The 21,228-nt window shown below is 34.3% G+C and overlaps 1 protein-coding gene across 4 annotated transcripts in view; it reads right to left on the bottom strand.

The window, feature by feature from the left end:
* ZNF638 (zinc finger protein 638) overlaps nucleotides 1-21,228 on the bottom strand; it is a 113,162-nt gene that overhangs the window by 29,587 nt on the left and 62,347 nt on the right. For all 4 annotated transcript variants that reach the window (XM_074332145.1, XM_019718798.2, XM_074332146.1 and 1 more), the window contains exons 3-11: nucleotides 20,075-20,136; nucleotides 18,216-18,254; nucleotides 17,165-17,460; nucleotides 15,208-15,485; nucleotides 11,142-11,288; nucleotides 10,132-10,254; nucleotides 6,075-6,133; nucleotides 5,805-5,857; nucleotides 817-867 (exon numbers count right to left, since the gene is read on the bottom strand). In XM_074332145.1, coding sequence (XP_074188246.1) covers nucleotides 817-867; nucleotides 5,805-5,857; nucleotides 6,075-6,133; nucleotides 10,132-10,254; nucleotides 11,142-11,288; nucleotides 15,208-15,485; nucleotides 17,165-17,460; nucleotides 18,216-18,254; nucleotides 20,075-20,136 — 1,108 coding nt within the window. The remainder of the gene's footprint in view (nucleotides 1-816; nucleotides 868-5,804; nucleotides 5,858-6,074; nucleotides 6,134-10,131; nucleotides 10,255-11,141; nucleotides 11,289-15,207; nucleotides 15,486-17,164; nucleotides 17,461-18,215; nucleotides 18,255-20,074; nucleotides 20,137-21,228) is intronic.

Raw genomic sequence — 21,228 nt, 5'->3', positions numbered from 1 at the left:
CTCCACGAGTAACATTACTATCAAAGTAATATCAAACTGTTTGCTAAATAAATGCATCTTCAAAGCAAGCTTTCTAGCCAACTCTGACCCCCTCAGATTACTGCTTCTAAGAAATTATTATATGAAAATTCTAGCCCTGCCCCTAACAATGTTATTTGGCAGTTCAAAGCTGCTTCCTTTCCTTTCTATCATTATGGGGGAAAATTTAATACACTGATCTCCAACCACTCAAAAAAGATGACCCTGAATTAACTGGCATTTATCATAAGTGGGAGGGAAAATAGGATAATTCAGAGAAAAGGGAAAAGAAATGAAAAATTATTTTAAAAACCACAATAGCCCATAAAAACTGCAAAGAGAACATAATTTGCTGTAAATTTATCTGGACTATTTTATGAAAGAAAGTAAACAGGGGGTGTCCCGTTAACTCAGTTGGTTAGAGTGTGGTGCTGGTAACACCAACGTTGCCGGTTCTATCCCCACACGGGCCACTATCGGCTGTGCCCTCCTTAAAAATAAATAAATAAAATAAAATAAACAGAGAGAAGACCTCAATGAAAGAGAAAGAGGGAAATATCTCTGATACCCACCATAAGAAATAGTTTCCCAGTTAAATTATCTTACTTTGATAATTAATGTAAGGAAAGAGCATTATCTGAGAAATTTCCTTTCTCAAAATTTCTAAATGACTATAAATTTCAAAGTTACTATATACTCAGCACATACTACGTCACGTGAAATCCAAGCCTACTGCTATATACTTCTTAAATAATTTAAAGTTGACTAATATGTCTAGAAACCTAACAGAAAACATACCTGAAGATTTATTCACTTTGGCTACAGATGTCTTGGCTTGTCCAGTTTTGGCTAAAATAACAAGAAAAATGTATCAACGACACATTACAAATATCATTTAGAAATAGGAAAGAGCTAACCTGGCAATGATTTTGAAAAAACACTGCACAAAACATCCCTATACTCATCTTTGTACCCATGGAACTGTATAAATTCTTACACACGGACTTGCTGACACAAAAGGCACAGATTTAAATTTTAACAACATTAATTTGTGTTCTAGAATGGTTGTACCAATTAATATACCCATTAATAGTACATAAGAGTGGGGCTTCTCATTTTCCACCCAAGCACAGTATGGAAGAGAAGTTATTAATCACTCTAATCTGATATAAATAAACAAAAACTAAGTCACCAGTTTCTATGAGTAAAGCTGTGTCAATTTTCATACTTATGCTCTGTGATATGCCTATTCTTAATATCTGCCAATTTATTTTACAGATTGTTGATGTTTTTCTTATCATTAGAACTCTTTATATATTAGGAAATTAGTCTATACTGCACAGGTAACAATTTTTTAAGAAGTTATACAAAATACTTATGCAAATACTTTGTATGCAGTCAAATATCTCCCTGATAAAGGACTTCCTCACTCTGAAATTAAAACAAAGACAAAAACACCTCTACATTTTCTTTCAACATTTTACCATCTTATGTATAACACTAAATCTTTAATCCTGGGCTGGTCTGGTGGCTCAGGTGGTTGGAGCGCAGTATTCCTAACACCGAGGTCGTCAGTTCTATTCCCACATGGGCCAGTGAGCTGCGCCCTCTACAGCTAAGATTGTGAACAACAGCTCTCCCTGGAGCTGGGCTGCCTGGGCTGCCATGTGAGCTGCGGACCAACTGCCTCAGCCTCAGCTGGAGGAAGCGCAGGGCTCACTATACCAGCATGGGCCAGGGAGCTGTGTCCTACACAACTAAACTAAGAATGGTTTGAACTGGAGTGTTGAGGGGGAAGACGGAAGAAGGGGAGAAAAAACTTTAATTCATCTGTAATTTATTTCTATATTATAAATGCTTTACTTTCACAAAGTGGCTAGTTAATTTAATGAATAATTGATCCTTTTCTCACTAATATGAAACATTACCATAATGATTTACTGATATTCTGTATGTTTGGGGAAACATTTCTTCTGTCCTACTAATTTTTGTTTATTTATCCAACTACATGAAACTATTCTGAATCTTTAACTTTGTAACACATTTTAATATCTGTTAGTCTGTCACAATTTCTTTTCCTTTGCAGAATTTTCCTGTCTATTCTATGTTAATTTTTTTACGTATAAACCTTATGATCAGCTTTTATGTTTTCAAAAATTTTATTGGTATTTTCTCAAGTTCATAGTATTTGTTTTAATATAAGAAAACAGACAGATTCTAATGGTAAGGCTTTCTATCCAAAAATGAGCTGTTTTCTCATTTAATTTCTCATCTTATTTTATGCCTTTTAGTAGTACTTTAAAATGTTCTTTTCATAGATTTTTCCTTTTATTATTGTAAATGGAGTATTTTATTAAATTACATTGAGGTGGTTATTCTTTTTATATAATAAAACAATTGAAACCTTAGGTTAATTTAGAAAAGATGGCTAATTATATTTAATAGCATTTCAACATTCTTTTGGATTTTCTATACATACTTGGGTTTTCCACTATACATACATACGTTTTTCAAATAATAATGCTGCATCCTACTTTCCAAATTTTATGCCTCTTGACTTGTACTGCACTGGCTAGTGACTATTAGTTTTAGAATAATATTTATGTAAACTCATAGAAGTGATGATGAGTAGTCCTTGTTTTCTTCCCAATATTAATAAGAACGCTTCTACTGTTTCACTATTAAGCATACGCTGGCTTTTAATTTGATATATTAAATATGTGTATGTTTCTATGCATGTGAATAAAAGTATGGATACACAAACACACTATCTTATTAAGAAGGTAATCATCTATTTTTTTTTTTTAATGTTAGGAATGAATGTTGAACTTTACCAAATATCCTTCATAATATTTACCTTTCCTTAGTGGGAAGAAATCAACTAGGAAAAAAAGTATGACATGACAAGAGGAAGAGACTTTTAGGAAAAGCATTAAAGGAAGGTCAAAGAGGAAGAATGATCAAAGAAAAACAAGTTTTCATTCTCAGGGAGGTAGTTTAGTATAGGTAAAAAGCTTTGGAATCACAGTTTTCAGTTTGAATCCTAACTCTTCCATGTGACCTTGAGGAAGTCATTTAACCTCTCTGAATCTGTCTTCTCATCTATAAAATGAGAACTATATTAAATATACTCACAGGGTGGACTGAAAAATTGAGATAACATAAATTGCCCGGTATAAATAGTGTAACACATGGGAGGTTTCTTTTCCTTGTTTTCTGTCTTCTAGCACAGATTATGCCCCTTAACAAATCATTACCTTATTCTACATAATAAATTCTAACTCTAAATAAAACTAACCTTGGATCACCTTCACCCTGTCATAGCACTTTTCCATGTTTATTATTTGGCAAGTTACAATGTTAAGCTACTTGAAAACAGAGATCTTAAAATGTGCCTCCAGTTATGGGTACATAAAAGGTGCTCAATAAGCATTTTTATTTCTTTTTAATTAGTACTGGTTAAGGATTCTAAAGTTTCCCTTTCTGATTAAATTATACTTTTGCTTCCTCGCTGTACTTCTCTTTAAACTTTAGACTTGTGCTTATAACCAAAGTTCTCTTTAAAACCACCTAAATAACTTCCTGTAACTATTCAATCTGACATTTCTGATCTCAAAAAGATATCCTGCACCCTTATCTTTCCCACCTGACACTTCCTGTCTTATTTCCAGGCTCTTCTCTGCCTTTCTACATTTATATTGGAAGGGAGGAGTACTCAGCTTAAAGCACTTCTCCCTCTACTCACTACTTTTATTATGTTAGGACCATTACCAAAATTTAGACCTTAAACTTAACAAAAAATTTCCTTAGTATTTCACTTTCAATGCTCTGTGATTGGCTACCTAAAGGATAGTTCCAATAGATATTCTTTGATAGATGAAATTTGGCAATTTTGAAATCTAAGCTCATGGTTTTTCCCAAGTTCAAATAAATCACTGCATCTAAGTTTTCCTTTATAATCAATATTACCACGTTCTTCTAGTAAAATCCATCCAACCCAAACCTTGAGATTTAAAATTACTTCAATTTTTATATTTTATCCACTAAAAAATTCTATATAACAAAATTCAGATTTTACCATCCCGCACACCATTTTAATTAACCTTTTTATATTAGATCCTAATTACCTCAAAGTGAATCCCAACTGTGTTTTCTCAATAGGATTTTTCGATCTCCATTTATCCAATCTATATGAGAATCCTAAACAACTAGTGGTTCTTTACTTTCTGTGGCAATTTTCCACAGTCTGTACCAATTATTACTAGGTCTTACACAGAAAAAAATGGGGTACACCTTAGCCAAACTTAGAAAACAGTGGGTTAAACAAAGTTAAATAAGTTTCTTTCATTCAAGACTTTGTAAAATGAATGTTTCGTGGACTTTTTAAAGGAAAAAGAAAATCTGTAATACATATCCCAAACTTTATCTGATCCAAAACATCTCCCAGAAATTAGTCTTTCACACGTTTTGAGAAATGGTATTAATGGGGTCAAATTAAAAAAACTTCCTAGCATGACTCTTCAAGGCCTTCTATAAAGAGATTCCTCAATTCTGTTTCCTTTGTTACGTCATCTCCCTCACTGAAGTATCTTCTGCCTCTATATATACCTGTTTACGTGTTCACATTTAAAACTTTAGTCAAAATTTACTGCCTTTCAGAAACCCACCACAGTCATCTTCTCTAACTTCCAATAACTTGAGGATAATATCCAACTAATCATTATGGGAAAATGACATTTTCTATATAATCCAATTGTCCAGTCACCAGAATATTAGTTTTAGTACCAAAAACTCTCAATCTATTCTGAATAAAAATCCAGAAGACACTAAATACGTGCCTTTCCAAAAGAGAACATACAAAACACACTTTAACTTTCTGAATATATTTTATGCCTACTTCATTTTAGCTTTTTAGTCTTATCCTTCACTGTCAAGCTGTTTAATTCTTACTAGACTCAAGAGGGTATTATTTTGGCAATAACTTCTTTGTCTCCACCTTTCCAATCCTAAATGGACTGAGGAAAAAGTAACACAGTTTATTAAAACTGTCTGTACAATTCATTTAGTTAGAATCATAATAAAGACTGAAGTGCTTTCCTGAGTGTAAAGAAACAACTTTTAGCACATGAGTATAACAACTATTTCTATTTAGTCTTTTTTGCTTACTTTTTGGTTTTCAGCACACTTTCAAAAACAAAGGGGATCAGACAAGCAATCTTACCATACTTTGTTTTGTCCTATGGGTTTATTGGGAGAGAATGAAGGGAGGTATTGCAAAACTAACCTAAACAGCTATTAACTATAGAACTACCGTATTTCCCCGAAAGTAAGACCTAGCTGGACAATCAGCTCTAATGTGTCTTTTGGAGCAAAAATTAATATAAGACCCAGCATTCTATTATATTATATATCATAACTAGCGTTATGTTATGTTATAGAAGAACCGGTCTTATATTATATAAGACCCAGTCTTATAGTAAAATAAGACTGGGTTTATATTAATTTTTGCTCCAAAAGATGCATTAGAGCTGATTGTCTGGCTTGGCTAGGTCTTATTTCTGAGGAAACACGGTATGACAGGCATTCTCCATACATTATCTCGAGTCCTTATATTTATTCAAGAGGTCCCATAATTACATAGTAATAAAACAGTTGAATACAGGGCCAATGTAGGTCCCTACTACTAAAGCACAATAAATGTTTTCTAGTATCATCTTGCAAAAAGTTTCTAGTACACTGACAAAATATACTCATTTGTAGAAGGAATATTAAAGGTAACAACTTACTAGCAGAAGCTGAAGTCACAGTTTCAACAGCTTTGGAAACGTCTGTATCTTTTCTATTTAAAAGAAGAAAAATTTAACAAATTCTAAGTTCTAAAACTTATAAAGATGCAAAGTGTAATCTAAAAAAAATTTTAAATAATTCAATTTGAACATTGTCCCATTTAAGCTGGAGTCAGAGTAATAAAACATTAAAAATGCAGTTATAAAAATTAAACATCTTTAATTCACATGCAAATTCATTCTCACATATGAAATCATGGAATCACTTACTTTAAAGTAGATGCAGATGTTTTCTTTGACTCTCCTATCTTTTTCTTCACCTCTTTGTTCTATGAAGGAAAAATATTTTGAAGAAAATTTAGTTTCTTCCCCAGTTATAAAAAGCTTTCAAAAATACAGAAAAGCATAAGAAATACAAAACAATCTAAAATTGTCTAAACCTAAAGTAGAAATACATATTACCTTTTATACTTACATAGAATAAAAATATTTTCTTCAATATGTGATCATATGGCACAATTTTACATCTCACCTTTTACCACTCATCTACATTTTCTTATCATTTTCCTTCAAAAACATTGTTTCAAATAGCGCTACATTTCCAACGTCAAATTGCTATCACCCTGGTCCAATCTACCACCACATCTATTGCTGATTACAATAGCCTCAGAATGGTCTCTGCTTCTGTCCTTACCGTTTCACCCATCCCCACTCTATACTATACTCAGCATAGGTATTGCCAGTCCCAGACTCAAAACCTTTCATCATACTCAGAAAAAAAGCCAATACTTACAATGGCCTACATACCGTTTCCCGTTAATATAAGACACAGTGTCTTATATTAATTTTTACTCCAAAAGACACATTAGAGCTGATGGTCCAGCTAGGTCTTATTTTCGGAGAAACATGGTATATGAGCTTACACCACACATTCCACCTACCCTCTGGCCCCAAATCACCACATACCTCTTCCTATACTTCTGTATTTCTAACTCCAAGCATCCTTTAGCATCCTCAAACAAGCTATAGAAGTATGTATCTCAAGCCTTTTGTAGTTGCTGTTCATTCTGTCTGGAATGCCTTCAACCCAAGTAACGGCTTCCTCCCTCACCACCTTCAGGTGTGTCCTCAAATACCACCTTTTAAATGAGCCCTTCATAACTACCTGATTGAAAGTTACATAGCTCCTCATTCCCAACAAAAGCACTTCTATTTCCCTTTTTTGCTATTTTTCTCCACAGCACTTGTTGCTAACAGACATAATATGTACACATTTATGATTTCCTTGTGGTCCTTCTCTTGCTACCCCTTGAAGTTAAACTCAGTAAGAGCAGGGACTGTTTTGTTTTACTGACTACTATCTCCAGTGCCTAAAATAGGCTCATATACCAGCATGGACCAGGGAGCTGTGTCCTAGATAACTGGACTCAGAAACAACGGATTGAACCGGAGGGGTGGGGGAGGCGGAAGAAGGGGGAAAAAAAAATAAAAATCCTTTCTCTAATAGCAATTTAAATACTTATGAAACATACAAGTAAATATAAATAAGAAATAAAACTTAATGTCCCCTCCAAACAGTACAAGAATATATGGAAAAAGTAAAAAACTTGCTGAATGACACTAAATGAAATCCAAATAAATGGAGAGATATGCCATGTTTTTCAACAGAAAGACTTAGTATTATTCAATTAAACTCCCAATAAAATTTTTCAGAGAACTTCAACTAATTCTAAAACTAACATGCAGGAGTGAATGTTCAACATTAATCAAAATAAATTTCAATAAAGAACAAAGAATAAAGGATCCTACTAGAAAGATAGGCAAATATTATACATTTTATAAAGTTATAATTGAAATCACATAGTATTGGCACAAAAAGAAACAGACTGATGTAACAGAACAGTCTGAAACAGCTGTGTATATGAGGCAATTTATACACATGAAGGCAGCTTTCCAAATAAATGAGAAAAAACAAACTGGGCATAAATGGTGTTGGGCTAATTGACTACATATTTTTGGAAAAAAATATTGATCCCAATCACACATTATACCATGAATTACAGGTTGAAAAAAGTAATTGAAGAATTATCTTTTTGGCACTGGTACAGAGGGCTTCTACAACAAAAAGGAAAAAAAGCCATTAAGAGGAAAAAAATAAACTTGAGTATACTGAAATAAAAAAAACTTTATACGTGTATAATACAATACAAACAACAGACTAGAAGAAAATACTGTTCATATAAAATACAAAATTAGTATCTAGGATAATAAACACCTTCAGATGAAATTTTTTTTAAAAAATACAAACAACCCAATAGAAAAATGGGAAAAAATATATACAACTCACTAAAACAGTAATAGAAATGCTAATAATTATATTAAAAGATACTGAAGTTCAAAAAAAATTTGGAAAATGCAAATTAAAACTAGATACCATTTTTCACATACTACATTTTAAGATGTTATTGATAATATAGAAACACCAGTACACTCAATTATGAGACTGTAAATCATTACAGTTACTTCATGGGTGATCTGGTACTACCTATTAATGTATATCCCATAACCCAGCAATTCCACTGTAGATATCACCTTAAAAAACACTATCATAAATGTGTAAGGAAGACTTTTGAAAGCCATAATATATTAGGAAGTTAACTAAAGTCATATAGTAGTAAAAAATTAGAAATAACCTAAATATCAAATCTATAAGGAACTTGTAAAATAAGTGTGGTATACCCATACAAAGTAATACCACACAGAAGTTTTCAAAAAATGAGAAAAATCTACATGTACTAACATGGTAAGATCTCCAAATCAAATTTGATTGAAAAATATGTTACAAAGCTCCTATAAAGCAGGCATTCTTCAGCAAATAAAAAAAAATTAAATTAAAAGAGCACACATACACAAAGCAAAACTTCCTGGATGTTTCATACTGCTTGTATAGACATTATCTGTGGATATATAAACTGAAGCATAGAAAGTGATCTAGAGAGACTAAACCCATAAACATTGATGCATCTAAGGAAGCAAAAAGTCCAAAAGTTCAAGACTGTATTTACATAAAGTTCAAAACAGGCAAAACCCAAATACGGTATAGAAACCAATAAGGGGCTACTTTGGGGCAGAAGAAGGGATGGTTGTAAAGAGTTGGAAGAAGTATACAAGGGGCTTCCAATATGTTACCAATGTCATGGTTTGTGACCTAGGTAGAGGTTTCAGAGATATTTGCTAATTTGGGTTAAGTATTTTCTCCTAGTCTATTGCTTGCCATTTAATACCGTGTATAGGCTATACAGTCATACACCACATAACGATGTTTGAGCCAATGACAAACCCCATATAACAGTGGTCCCATAAAAACCCAAGAAAATTCAGTGAAAAGTTTAGCAAAAGCTTTTGCAAACTTCAGCAAGCTCTTTGAAAAGTTTGAAAACAGGACCCCAAAACTGAAAGGTTTTCATTAACAAAGAGAAAAGTTCATGGTATATTATCTGTTTACAAGGAAATCTATGATGAAAAAAAGAAACAAACTGAACAAACCATCAGGAACATATTTCTGAAAAGAGTGACACCTCCTCAGGAAGAGCCTCAAACAGGTCCTTCCAGAGGTATTCCAGAAGAAGCTAATTACAAGAGTTGAAAATGTTTTAAATTTTTAAAGTTTATAAAGAAGTTACAGTAAGCCAAGTTTAATTTATTATTGAAGGGAAAAAATGTTTTATATATTTAGTGTGGCCTGAGTGTACAGTGCACATAAAGTCTGAAATAGTGTCCAGTAACGTCCTAGGCCTTCACATTCACTCAGCACTCACTCACTGACTTATTTAGAGCAACTTCTAGTCCTACAACTTCCATTCATGGTACGTGCCCTATACGGTGTAGCATTTTTAAAAATCTTTTACACTGTATTTTAACTGTGCCTTTTCTATGTTTACATATACAAATATTGACCACTGTTTTACAATTGCCAACACTATCCAGTACAGTAACACGCTGTACAGGTTTGTCCTGCAGGAGCAATAGGCTACACCACACAGCCTAGGTGTGCATGTAGGCTATATATACCATCTAGGTTTGTGTAAATGTATGCTGTTCATGTGACGAAATCACCTGACACATTTCTCAAAATGTATCCCCATTGCTCAGCAACACATTACTGTATATGTACATATATGTTAATTTCAGTGTATTTGAATTTATACACAATCTGTTGTTTAAACATTTATGTTCTATGCAGTTTTCAGTATATGTCAAACTTAAGCAAAAAATTTAAACTAATCAATAACAATAGTGAAACAAGTAAGATCCAAATGTAGTTTACCTGTACTTTTTTCTTTCCGGGAACACATACTTTCACATTTTTCCCTTTCACCAAAAGAGGTGTTGTTTCAATGTACTTCATGACAGCATTAACTGCCTCTTTAAATTCCATTTTTAAGTAAGCCTATAATAAAATGTATCATTAGTAAAAAAATTAACATAAAAATTCTCTGCATGACTTAATACTACTTTGTGGAACTTAAAACTATGAAATTACCTCAAGTCCTGGCTTTATCTCTTTTGGTTTTGCTCAAGTGTAATTTAATCTTTAAGACGTTTTCACATATGAAACAGACCTTTTAGGCTTATAGAATTTCTGTACCATTACCAAGACAAGAAGAGGAAAGCAGGGATCCATGGCAAGCTCATGGAACAGTAAGAAATGGGAAGGCAGGGCTCAATAAACAATCAGGGATACGGCAGGATCTGGTCATCTGCTCGAAGTTTGACATTTTTAAGGCTTCTTACAAATAAAACACTACCCACTGTGCTCCCTTTTCTTATGTCACAACTTTATGTTCCGTTTAGTCTAGGATTGTTCATAGTATTGGTGAATTTTATTATGGGAGTTATAGGAATACCATCCACATGTAAAAAAATACTGTATAAACAAAATCAGTTGTTTTAGTATAACCTTACTGGTGTGATAAAGCAAGAGCTGACAAACCAAGGCCCGCCACCTGTTTTTGTAAAATAGGTTTTTTGAATACAGCCATGCTCACTTATTTATACATTATCTATGGCTGTATTACAATGACAGAGTTAAATAGTTGCAATTCTATGGCATGCAAAGCATAAAAGTTTATTATGTGGCCCTTTACTGAAAAAGGGTGCTAATCCCTATTCTAAACAGTATTTTGGGAACATGTTCATTTGAACCCAAATTATTTCTATAACTCTCAATTCACAATTATGTATGTTATTCATGTAATAAAAGCAGCTAAATGATCCAACAAGTCTTTATAAAGTAATGACTGTGTATGCATTTTTAGAACAGATTGAATGATTCACCTCCTTTCTATATGGAACAATCAGGACATCATTAACTTTTCCAAATGGTTGAAATAGTTTTCTAATATCTTCTTCAGTATAGCCATCCTCTGGTAATTCAGATATAAGAAGAACTGAACCATAATATAAAGGTTGGTCTTTCCGAACCTTTTTGTGGGATGAAAGAAAATTAAAAATAAAGCAAATTAAGGCACAAAGTACAGTAATAACAATTCCCAATAAAAGTTCTTCTACCATTAATCTTAGTTGTTTAAACTGTTTTCTAAATATTTTAACACAATTAAAAAAAATATTTTACATGCTAAAGAAAAGTGGTTAAGAAATGTATTTTATAATTCACCACTCACATCCAACAGTGGTAATGAGTTTATAGATAACCAATCATAGATGCTTTTTTCTGTTTAGAAGCATTTTATAACAAGCAAGACCTGTAAAATGGTCCAAAACCATTGCAGCATATTTTCTATATGAATCTGTGTGGCCCATCAGTAGTGAAGCTGAAATTACAGCTTTGTTCACTCTGTGTTCTAATAATTGAATATGATGTATTGACAGGCATAATATTTTAAAAGATTCATATACAATACATACAACTTCAATGAACTGTAATGTCAAATTTACCACCTATGTTACAAAGTAACTTTAAAAAAAGTTTAAAAGCTCCCACTGCCACAATTACAAATTGACAATTGTAAGATATACAGTAGAGCACAGGGAACATAGTCCATAATGATGTAATAACTACGTGTGGTGCCAAATGGCTACTAGACTTATCAGGGGAACAGTTCCTAAGTTTTAAAACTGTCTAACCACTAGTTGCATGCCTGAAGCTAATGTATCATTGAATGTCAACTATAACTGAAAACTAAAATTTTTAAAAAGCAACATAAAGATATAAATTGATACAGAGATACACTGATACATAGGAAAAGTCACAGAGGGCTCTCCCAGTGAACCCGCCTCAGACAAGGTACTGAGGTACACCTGAATCTCACTGCAGCCAGCTGTGTCAAGCACAGCACTTGCCTCCCCTTTGGAAGCAGATGCCCACTTCCAGCAGAAAAACCTGTGTTTGCCCTGTTCCACGCCCGCCCAAAAAATCCTGACTGGGTCCAGATCTGCTTGGGCATCAAAACAGAGTAAGTCTCAAAACCAGTCTTACAGAAGATAAAATATGGCTTTGGAAGAAGTGCAAAGGAGCAGCAAAGTAACTCTTTGATTGTTCTCTGGGTCTCCTTGTGTCCTGAGCTTTCATCTTATTTATTGTCACAGTATCAAAAACTAGGCCCAGCCTGAAAAGGGTGACAACTCTGCTTTAGGCAAGCACCTAGTTTACTCAGAACACACTGTCCAATTAGATAACCTCAAAGTCACATGCAGGACCCAGGACGGGTGGAGAAACTGAAACAGAATGGCCAGGTGTGACACTGTTATTTATAATAAGAATTATATTTTTGGTCTTCATCCCTAGTCCTGTCACAGAGCTCCTAAAATCCTTGAAATTTCCTAAGTGATGAGAGCAATAAAGGTGTGTTTTGTTGCATCCCACCCCCCAACCTCTGAGGAGGGCAAAGGGGCTAGGGATTGAGTCCCATCACTAATGGTCAATGATTTAATCAATCATGCATATGGAATGAAGCCTCCATAAAACCCCACAAGGACAGGGTTTGGAGCGCTTCTGGTTGGTGAATACATGGAGGTGCTGGGAGAGGAGTGTCCTAGGAGAGGGCCTGGAAGCTCCGAGCCCTTTCCCTATACCTTGCCCTGTGCATCATCCAGCTCTTCCTGAGTTACATCCTTGTATAAAAAACTGGCAATCTAGTGAAAAAATACAAAATAAAAACTCCCACTGCCACCACCTAGAAATCTTGAAACAAAAATGAAAAGAAGACTACTGATTCAGCCTCTTCAAAGACTAATTCAGCCTCTTCAAAATTTTCCTTATACTCAACATTTCATCCCAACGCTCTTCAAAATTATGTAATTACAGGTTGATAATTTTAAGTTTATCCTCCTAAATTTAAGTTCTTTGGGGCAGGGAACTGTAGTTGTTGAAAGTACTTAAAACAATGTTCAGAGTAATGTGTACCTAAATACTTGAAGACTTGTTAATACTGTGTTTCCCCAAAAATAAGACCTAGTTGGACAATCAGCTTTAATACATCTTTTGGAGCAAAAATTAATATAGGACGCAGTCTTATTTTACTGTAAGACCGGATCTTATATAATATATAATATAATGTAATAACAGGCCTTACATTAAATTTTGCTCCAAAAGACGCGTTAGAGCTGACTGTATGGCTAGATCTTTTTTTAAGGGAAACAGGGTTCGCCTATTACAATAAACTGAATATTTGATAATCTGGCCTATTAGCAGTTACTCTGATAATCTCAGGATGCTTTATCTATTATTTACTACAATAGTGATTTAATTAAAATTACATAGACAAACAATGCCTCAGTATTGTAACTAGCAGGTTAAAAGTCAAAAAACACCAATAAATCAGTACCCAAAAAACAGAACACCAGGTGTGATTAAAAATTACCATGAATGTATACATTAAAAAATATATATATTGGGGCAGCCGATAGCTCAGTTGGTTAGAGCACGAGCTCTTAACAACAAGGTTGCCGGTTCAATTCCCACATGGGATGGTGGGCTGCGCCCTCTGCAACTAGATTGAAGGACAATGAGTTGGAGCTGATGGATCCTGGAAAAACACACTGTTCCCCAAAAAAAGTAAATAAATAAACTAAATAAAAATATATTATTACAGTAAAAGACACATTGCCATTAATCCCCCTCACTTCAAACATACTTATCTCATCGTTCTTGCCACTTTCTGAAGCAATTCTAGAAGCCCTCTTCTGTGAGTATCTTTAATTGTGCTACTGTGGCTGCCTCGATGTCCTGAATCAATTCAAAACGTTTTCCTTTCATGGTCATTCTGACTTTGGGGAAGAGCCAGAAGTCGCATGATGCCAGATCCAGTGGATAAGGTAGATGAGGACACACCATAATGTTTTTGACAGAAATTGCTGTACCAGAAGCGGTATGTGACACAGAGCCTTTCCATTGTGATTACAAAATACGGTGAATGCTGCTGCTGAGTAACATCCAATGGAAAGACAGGGATCCTCCATTTGGGAAGCGCAGCACTGAACCTTAGTTAACAGTGTGTGACAAGTTTCAACTTGTTCTGTGCAGTCAGATGTGAGCTAAAGTTGAGAGAAGGTGTGTTTTAAAAGTGTGCCATAAATCATCTTCCATCATGACAATGCTCCATGTCACACATCACTTTTGGTATACGGCAATTTCTGTCAAATAAAAACATTACGTTGTGTCCTCATCCTCCCTATTCACCGAATCTGACATCGTGCGACTTCTGGCTCTTCCCCAAAGTCACAATGATTCAGGACACTGAGGCAGCCACAACAGTGCAACTAAAGACAGTCAAGAAAGACGACTTTGAGAACTGCTTCAGAAAATGGCAAGAACCATGGAATAAGTGTGTTGGAAGCAAGGGGGAGTACTCTGAGGAACATTAATGGCAATGAGTCTTTTACTGTAATTTTTATTTAAACATGCACCGTATTGTTTGATCACATCTCGTATTCTACACTGGACAAAAGACTATTTGAGTTCTGAACTGAACTGCAAAAAGTATAGAACAGGTTGAAAATGATCAATTCCCCGTACAGATTCACTTTTATAGCTTACTAACAAAGACTACAAAAACTCACTGGTGATTACATTCACTTCCCCAATCAGATAGCAAAACTCATCATTATCTGCTTGTGTAGCTAGTCCAAAAACAACAACCCATCAAAATGTTCTCACTTTTGATACATCAAATGCCAAACCTCTAGGAATTAAGCTACAAGATTTTGAATTGTTGGTTTTATTATATTCATGAGACAAACCAATAAAATAATCCATACCAACGTTAATAAGTCATGATTTCAAATTTTGAGAAAATGAAAATAAAAAATTCAGACAAATGTTTTCTCATTGTCATAATAGCAAATCTACACACACACTTGAACTAACAAATAAAGTACTGACCTTACGCTGGAGAGAAACAGGTTTATTGCACACCTGTTTACATTCTGCTAAGGTGCCATCTTCAAGATTCTTTGATTTGTAACGAGCAGAATATCCTCCTAAATTGGAATCATTCTTTGCAGTGCTTGTAGATTTAACTGATGGTTTTGATCCACTGCCAGTTTTAGGTTTTTGTGCTGGTGACTGTCCTTTATCAACTGCTTCCAGATGTTTCTGTTTATTGAGTTCCAACACATGCCCAGATCGTTGTGCTACATCTTCTAATGCTCTTTTTCTATCTAGTAAAAGGGATATAAATACAACCTTAATTAAAAAGAACTCAAGATAGGAACTACCTCACCACATTACAAAAGAATTCCTCAACTACCCAAACATTTACCACATACAGCCACTGTCAGGTCAACTACAGAGCATACAAGCAAGGTCAGACAATTAAGTTTGCAAACTCATCCTAGAAAAGGTGCTACCTACCTCATTGCTGAATATCACTACGGTCACCTTCCAAGTACTCCCCTTGGGAAGCTATGCACCGACACCAGCGCCTAGTCTACCCTTCAAAGCAACTTTGGAACTCGTTTTCTGGAATGGCCATCAGAGCTGTCATCGTATTACCCTTGATGTCCTGAATATCATCAAAGTGTCTTCCTTTCAATATTTCCTTTATCTTCGGGTAAAGAAGTCATTGGAGGCCAGATGAGGTGAATAAGGAGGGTGGTTCCATTACAGTGATTTGTTTACTAGCTAAAAACTCCCTCACAGACCGTGCTGTGTGAGCTGGTGCATTGTCATGATGCAAGAGCCATGAATTGTTGGTGAAAAGTTGTCATCTAACTTTTTCACGCAGCGTTTACTGCACTTTCAAATAGTAAACTTACTTAACTGTTTGTCCAGTTGGTACAAGTTCATAATGAATAATCCCTCTGATATCAAACAAGTTCACAAACTTAATTGCCAGACCTCGAACACACAAAAATATCTAGTCTTTAATTATTCACTCAAAAGGCCTTTACATGAAGTTCCTTTATTCAGTGAACTTCTCTTACACCAGTGCTCCTCAACTGTTTGGTTTCCATATTGCTTTACACTCTTAAAAATTGAGGACTCCATAGAGCTTTTGTTTACATTCAATTTATCACTATTTACCATATGAGAAATTAAAATGAAATTTAAAACTAATTATTAATTCACTTACTAATAAACACCTGTGTTAACATAAATATTTTATTTTTTAAAAACTTGAATTTCCAAAACAAAAAATTAGATGAGCAGCACCGCGGTACATTTTTCCAAACACTTGTGTTGGACTTAAAAGAAGACACCTCAATTCTCCTATCTGCTTGTGCTGGATATATTATTCTGGTTGAAATGTATGAAGAAAACCCAGCTTCACACAGAGGTGTAGTTAGTTGGAAAAGGGAAGACCTCACAGACCTCTGAAAAGACCTCCAAGAAAATATGTATAATATATAAAAGAGTTATTTCTAGAAAGGTCACTAAATAAGTATTAACACACAGGTTGAAAACATGAATAATTTCAAAAAGTTTTAAATTAATTCATGGAAGACAAGTCTATAATAATTATATTAAGGCAAAATAAGATGTTTGTATAACCTTGGTTTTTAAATTTGATGTTGGAAAAAAAAAATTTGATGTAGGATACCCTTCTACACTTCTTCTGAGAGTTAATAAAAGGAAGAATAAACTAGATTGGGATGTGGGTCAGATTTCATACAGCAATTCTAAAATTTAATAAAATAGAATATTTCATTTCTTAAAAACCTTGAAAGGTTTAAAAAGAGCTGAAGCAATAGCTCAAATGTCAACTTTTGTTAAATCTTGCCAATAGTGAGTCACCATTTCAAAATTATTAAAAACATAGAAATATAAAATTCAAACTAATACAACCTAAAAAAAATTTAGGCAAAATAGGTAACTTTATTCATGACCGTAAGTATACCTGATGATCTCACTGATCTCCTTGATGTCCTTTCGGGGCTCACTGAAGGATAGCTTTTGGGACTACCTCTAAATGGATTTCTCATTCGATATGGTGAACGGGATCTGGATCTGTATCTAGGAAAGAAACGATGGCAAACCCTTGGACTTCGACTTCTTGGTCTGTACATGTAACGTGCTGTTGGGCTTCGAGACCGATGGAATCTGTGACTAGAGCTTGATCTCCTAGAATGTCGAGGACTAGGGGAATGAGAACGTCTTCTTGGAGTTTCATTTTCTTTTCTATTGCCTTCATTTCTACAAAGTACAAAAGACAAACAAGACACAGCAATTTAATGTAAATTTAAACAGTTTAAATGACAGAAGTACCTTCTTAAAAAGAGACTTAACAATACCAAACTCTGATATTATGTATTTATTAAAAACAAAAACCTGTTTGTTAGGATGTAATTCAGGCTTGAGATAAATAAGATAACCAGAAGAGATGATCAGCCCTCTAATTGGATCCCTGTTTTCCTAATTTACAGAATATCATCATCAATTTCTTGGGCTTTTCATGTACTACTACTATATCCAATTATGTTTTGAAAGCATTAAGTTACATAAAGAATTCAGGAAATGATTTGCATAAATAAGTGCTTTTCAAAAATTTTTCTCCCTAAAAGATTATGCCATCTACAAATACAATATTTGACTTCTGTACTTGTATGTACATACATTGAAGAGGGAACCTTTAAGGGATGTAAAGCTTAATAAAGCCATTTCCAGCCTTCAAGGCATTTATAACCTAAGATTCCACAAATATAAAATAATAATAAAAGCATCAAATATACTGAGAAAAGACAAAAAAGTAGTTCACATAGGAGAGCTATCACATTTAAGCTGGGGTAATTAAAGAAAGATTCATAGATATTGTTTCATTTGCCTGCTGTTTAAAAGTAAAAATGGTCAAAATAGGTCTCAATTCAAAACAATACCTTTAAAAACAAGTACTTGCTTACTTTTAAAAGAAAATCGAGTTTCAATAATACCACTATTAAAAAAATAATTACCTTCTTGATGGGAGGATCTCAGGATTCCAATCAGGATACCTATTTAAGAATAAACAATATTAATTAACAGTTAAAAATAAGACTAAGGTCAACTAATCTTTCTCTGCAATATATCTGTTCAAAATTATGTTTACATAGTGATTTATTAGCATCTTAAAATACGAAAATTTTCTTGGGAATAAAATATTTTGAGTCTCTAATTCAATAAAGTATTATGCTAATAGGCAATTCAGGGAAAAGAAACACATTCCCCATACTTTAAAGGTTTCCAAATTTTTTTAAGTAAAACAGGCAGTAGATATAAAAGTGTTAAGAGGTATAATACACAAGCGTATAGGTAGGAGATAAAAGAGGGAAGACAGTTAACACATTTTGCAGAATCCAGGGGGCAACGTCCTATAGAACATAACATGAATGGTACCCCTTACCTTGTAACAACTAGTTCTCACAAAGACACATCAAGAGTAGGAAGATTCAGGAGAGAATTCACAGAAAAGACTTTACAGGTAGCCTTTAAAAAGGTCTAACAGTAGGCATGCATCAGGCTACATCTCATGCAGCGGCAACACAGAAAAGGCGGACTGGAGGCAAAACATGTGTTCTATTCCAGAAACCAGTCTGGCTGCAGCATGCAAATAATGAAAAGGAATTATGCAGGGGGGGAAACGTGGAAAGGTAGCTCCGAGACAAACTGTGATGGTCCTTGAAATTAGATAAGGAAGTTGCACATAAGTAAAAGACAAGGGGGAATCAATACATTTCTGAAGCGAAAAGAACACAGGAATGTTTTCAAAACAAACAGAAATAAGTATCTGTGGGGCAGCCGGATGGCTCAGTTGGTTAGAGCGTGAGCTCTCAACAACAAGGTTGCCAGTTCAATTCCCCCATGGGATGATGGGCTGCGCCCCCTGCAACTAAAGACTAAAATCAGCAACTGGACCTGGAGCTGAGCTGCACCCTCCATAACTAGATTGAAGGACAATGACTTGGAGCTGATGGGCCCTGGAGAAACACAGTTCTCCAATAAAAATAAATAAATAAATAAATAAATAAATAAATAAATAAATAAATATCTGAAATCGGGAAAAGATGAGGGCTGAAATATTTAGAAACCAGGCATGTAGAAGCCACAGCTATATGAGGTCTGACAATTAAGTTCGCGAACTTGTTGCAACGATGTTGCTAACCTTTTTTGGTATCAGTGGGATTATTCATTATGAATTTATACCAACTAGACAGTTAACAAAGTTTACTTTTTGGAAGTACTGAAAAGGCTGCATGAAAAAATTAGACAACCTGAACTTTTTGCCAACAATTCATGGCTCCTGCATCACAGCAATGCACCAGCTCAAACGGCACTGTCTGTGAGGGAGTTTTTAGCCAGTAAAGAAATAACTGTATTGGAACACCCTCCCTACTCACCTGATCTGGCCCCCAATGACTTCTTTCTTTACCCAAAGAGAAAGAAAATAGTAAAAGGAAGACATTTTGATGACATTCAGGACATCAAGGGTAATACGATGACAGCTCTGATGGCCATTCCAGAAAAAGTGTTCCAAAATTGCTTTGAAGGGTGGACTAGGCGCTGGCGTCGGTGCATAGCTTCCCAAAGGGAGTACTTGGAAGGTGAGCATAGTGATATTCAGCAATGAGGTATGTAGCATTTCTTCTAGGGTGAGTTCACGAACTTAATTTATCTGACCTTATATACTTCTATAAAATTAATACTTCAGATAGGCAATAGCTTTCTAAAAATATTTTTTCTCCAAGGTACCACACTGAAGGTATTAAATAGCCATACATGAGCATTAACTTTTTTGTAAATCTGCTACTATAAAAAAGAAAAAAATTGTTCTTACTGTTCATGTAATTGACGGCAGCTCTCAATATGAGTAGATGTATTTTGATGCTGAATCCAATCCTATTATAAAAGGGGAAAAGTGCTGAAATTAGAATATTCCTCATATTGACTAATGAAATTAGGCTGTTTAAAATGACATCGCATACTTTTTTCAAAAATTAAACAAATCTAGTTACAAATAGCATTTGGCTACTCAACAAAATTTTACAAACAAAAACAATGGCCTCCAAACAAAGGCACTTAAGACATGGAGTATACATTTTAAAAATCACACCCATGTATACTCATTTTGCAACCAAATACATATTTAAACTTGAAGAATATAAAAGCACGGATCAGAAACAACTCATCTCAAATATAAAAACAACATTCCAAAGAACACCAAAAACTCTATAAACAAAATGGTACCTGAAATGGCATCTTCAAGATACGGAGTTTCAATGACTTTACTTCTAAAATTCATGCTAATAACATTAACAACAAAAAAATCCTACCTCTTAGGCTAGTACCACCATTCCAAACAAGGTACTCACTATATTGGCAAAGGATAAAATTAGTAAAAATATGAAAAGCTGCTACTGATCAAATCTAATTTATTTAAGGGAAAGTAACACCATTTCAAAGACACAATGTGTTTCCCTTACATATAAAGCTTTACAATGAACAAAATGCTTTCTTGTACATTACTTCATTTACAAATCTGCCCTAAAATTACATTCTGTACCCATAAATAGCTCCTGGAAGATACATCAGATTTTTTTAAAAAGCAATACAGTTTTCAAAGATACAGTTCCCCAAGTGAAACAATTAGTTAAAAGCAACATATTCAGTGTTTTATTGTTTCTCCAGCATTTGGACAGGCAGAAAACTTACTGAACAGTTCTGTATTTGAAAACTTTCCTTGAGAAAGATTTTATTCATTTTCATTTCAAAAAACATTTTGTCATTGCTGAAGACGAACTAGAAATTGCCACAGTGAAAATCAAAGTTGACACTAATTATGGAATCTGCCTTGTCAAGAACTATGTGAAAATAAGTGAATGCTACTTGAAATACTCAGCAACAGGTTATGACAAACGCTAAACTATTTCATTAAGACATGGAATTGATTGTAGACTGCAAAAACACAACCTTTGCACATCCTGTTCAGCG

This window comes from Rhinolophus sinicus, linkage group LG05 (genome assembly GCF_036562045.2).
Source record: "Rhinolophus sinicus isolate RSC01 linkage group LG05, ASM3656204v1, whole genome shotgun sequence".
Taxonomy (NCBI): domain Eukaryota; kingdom Metazoa; phylum Chordata; class Mammalia; order Chiroptera; family Rhinolophidae; genus Rhinolophus; species Rhinolophus sinicus.
Note: the sequence above shows the minus strand (reverse complement) of the source record. Positions and strands in the feature narration are given on the sequence as shown.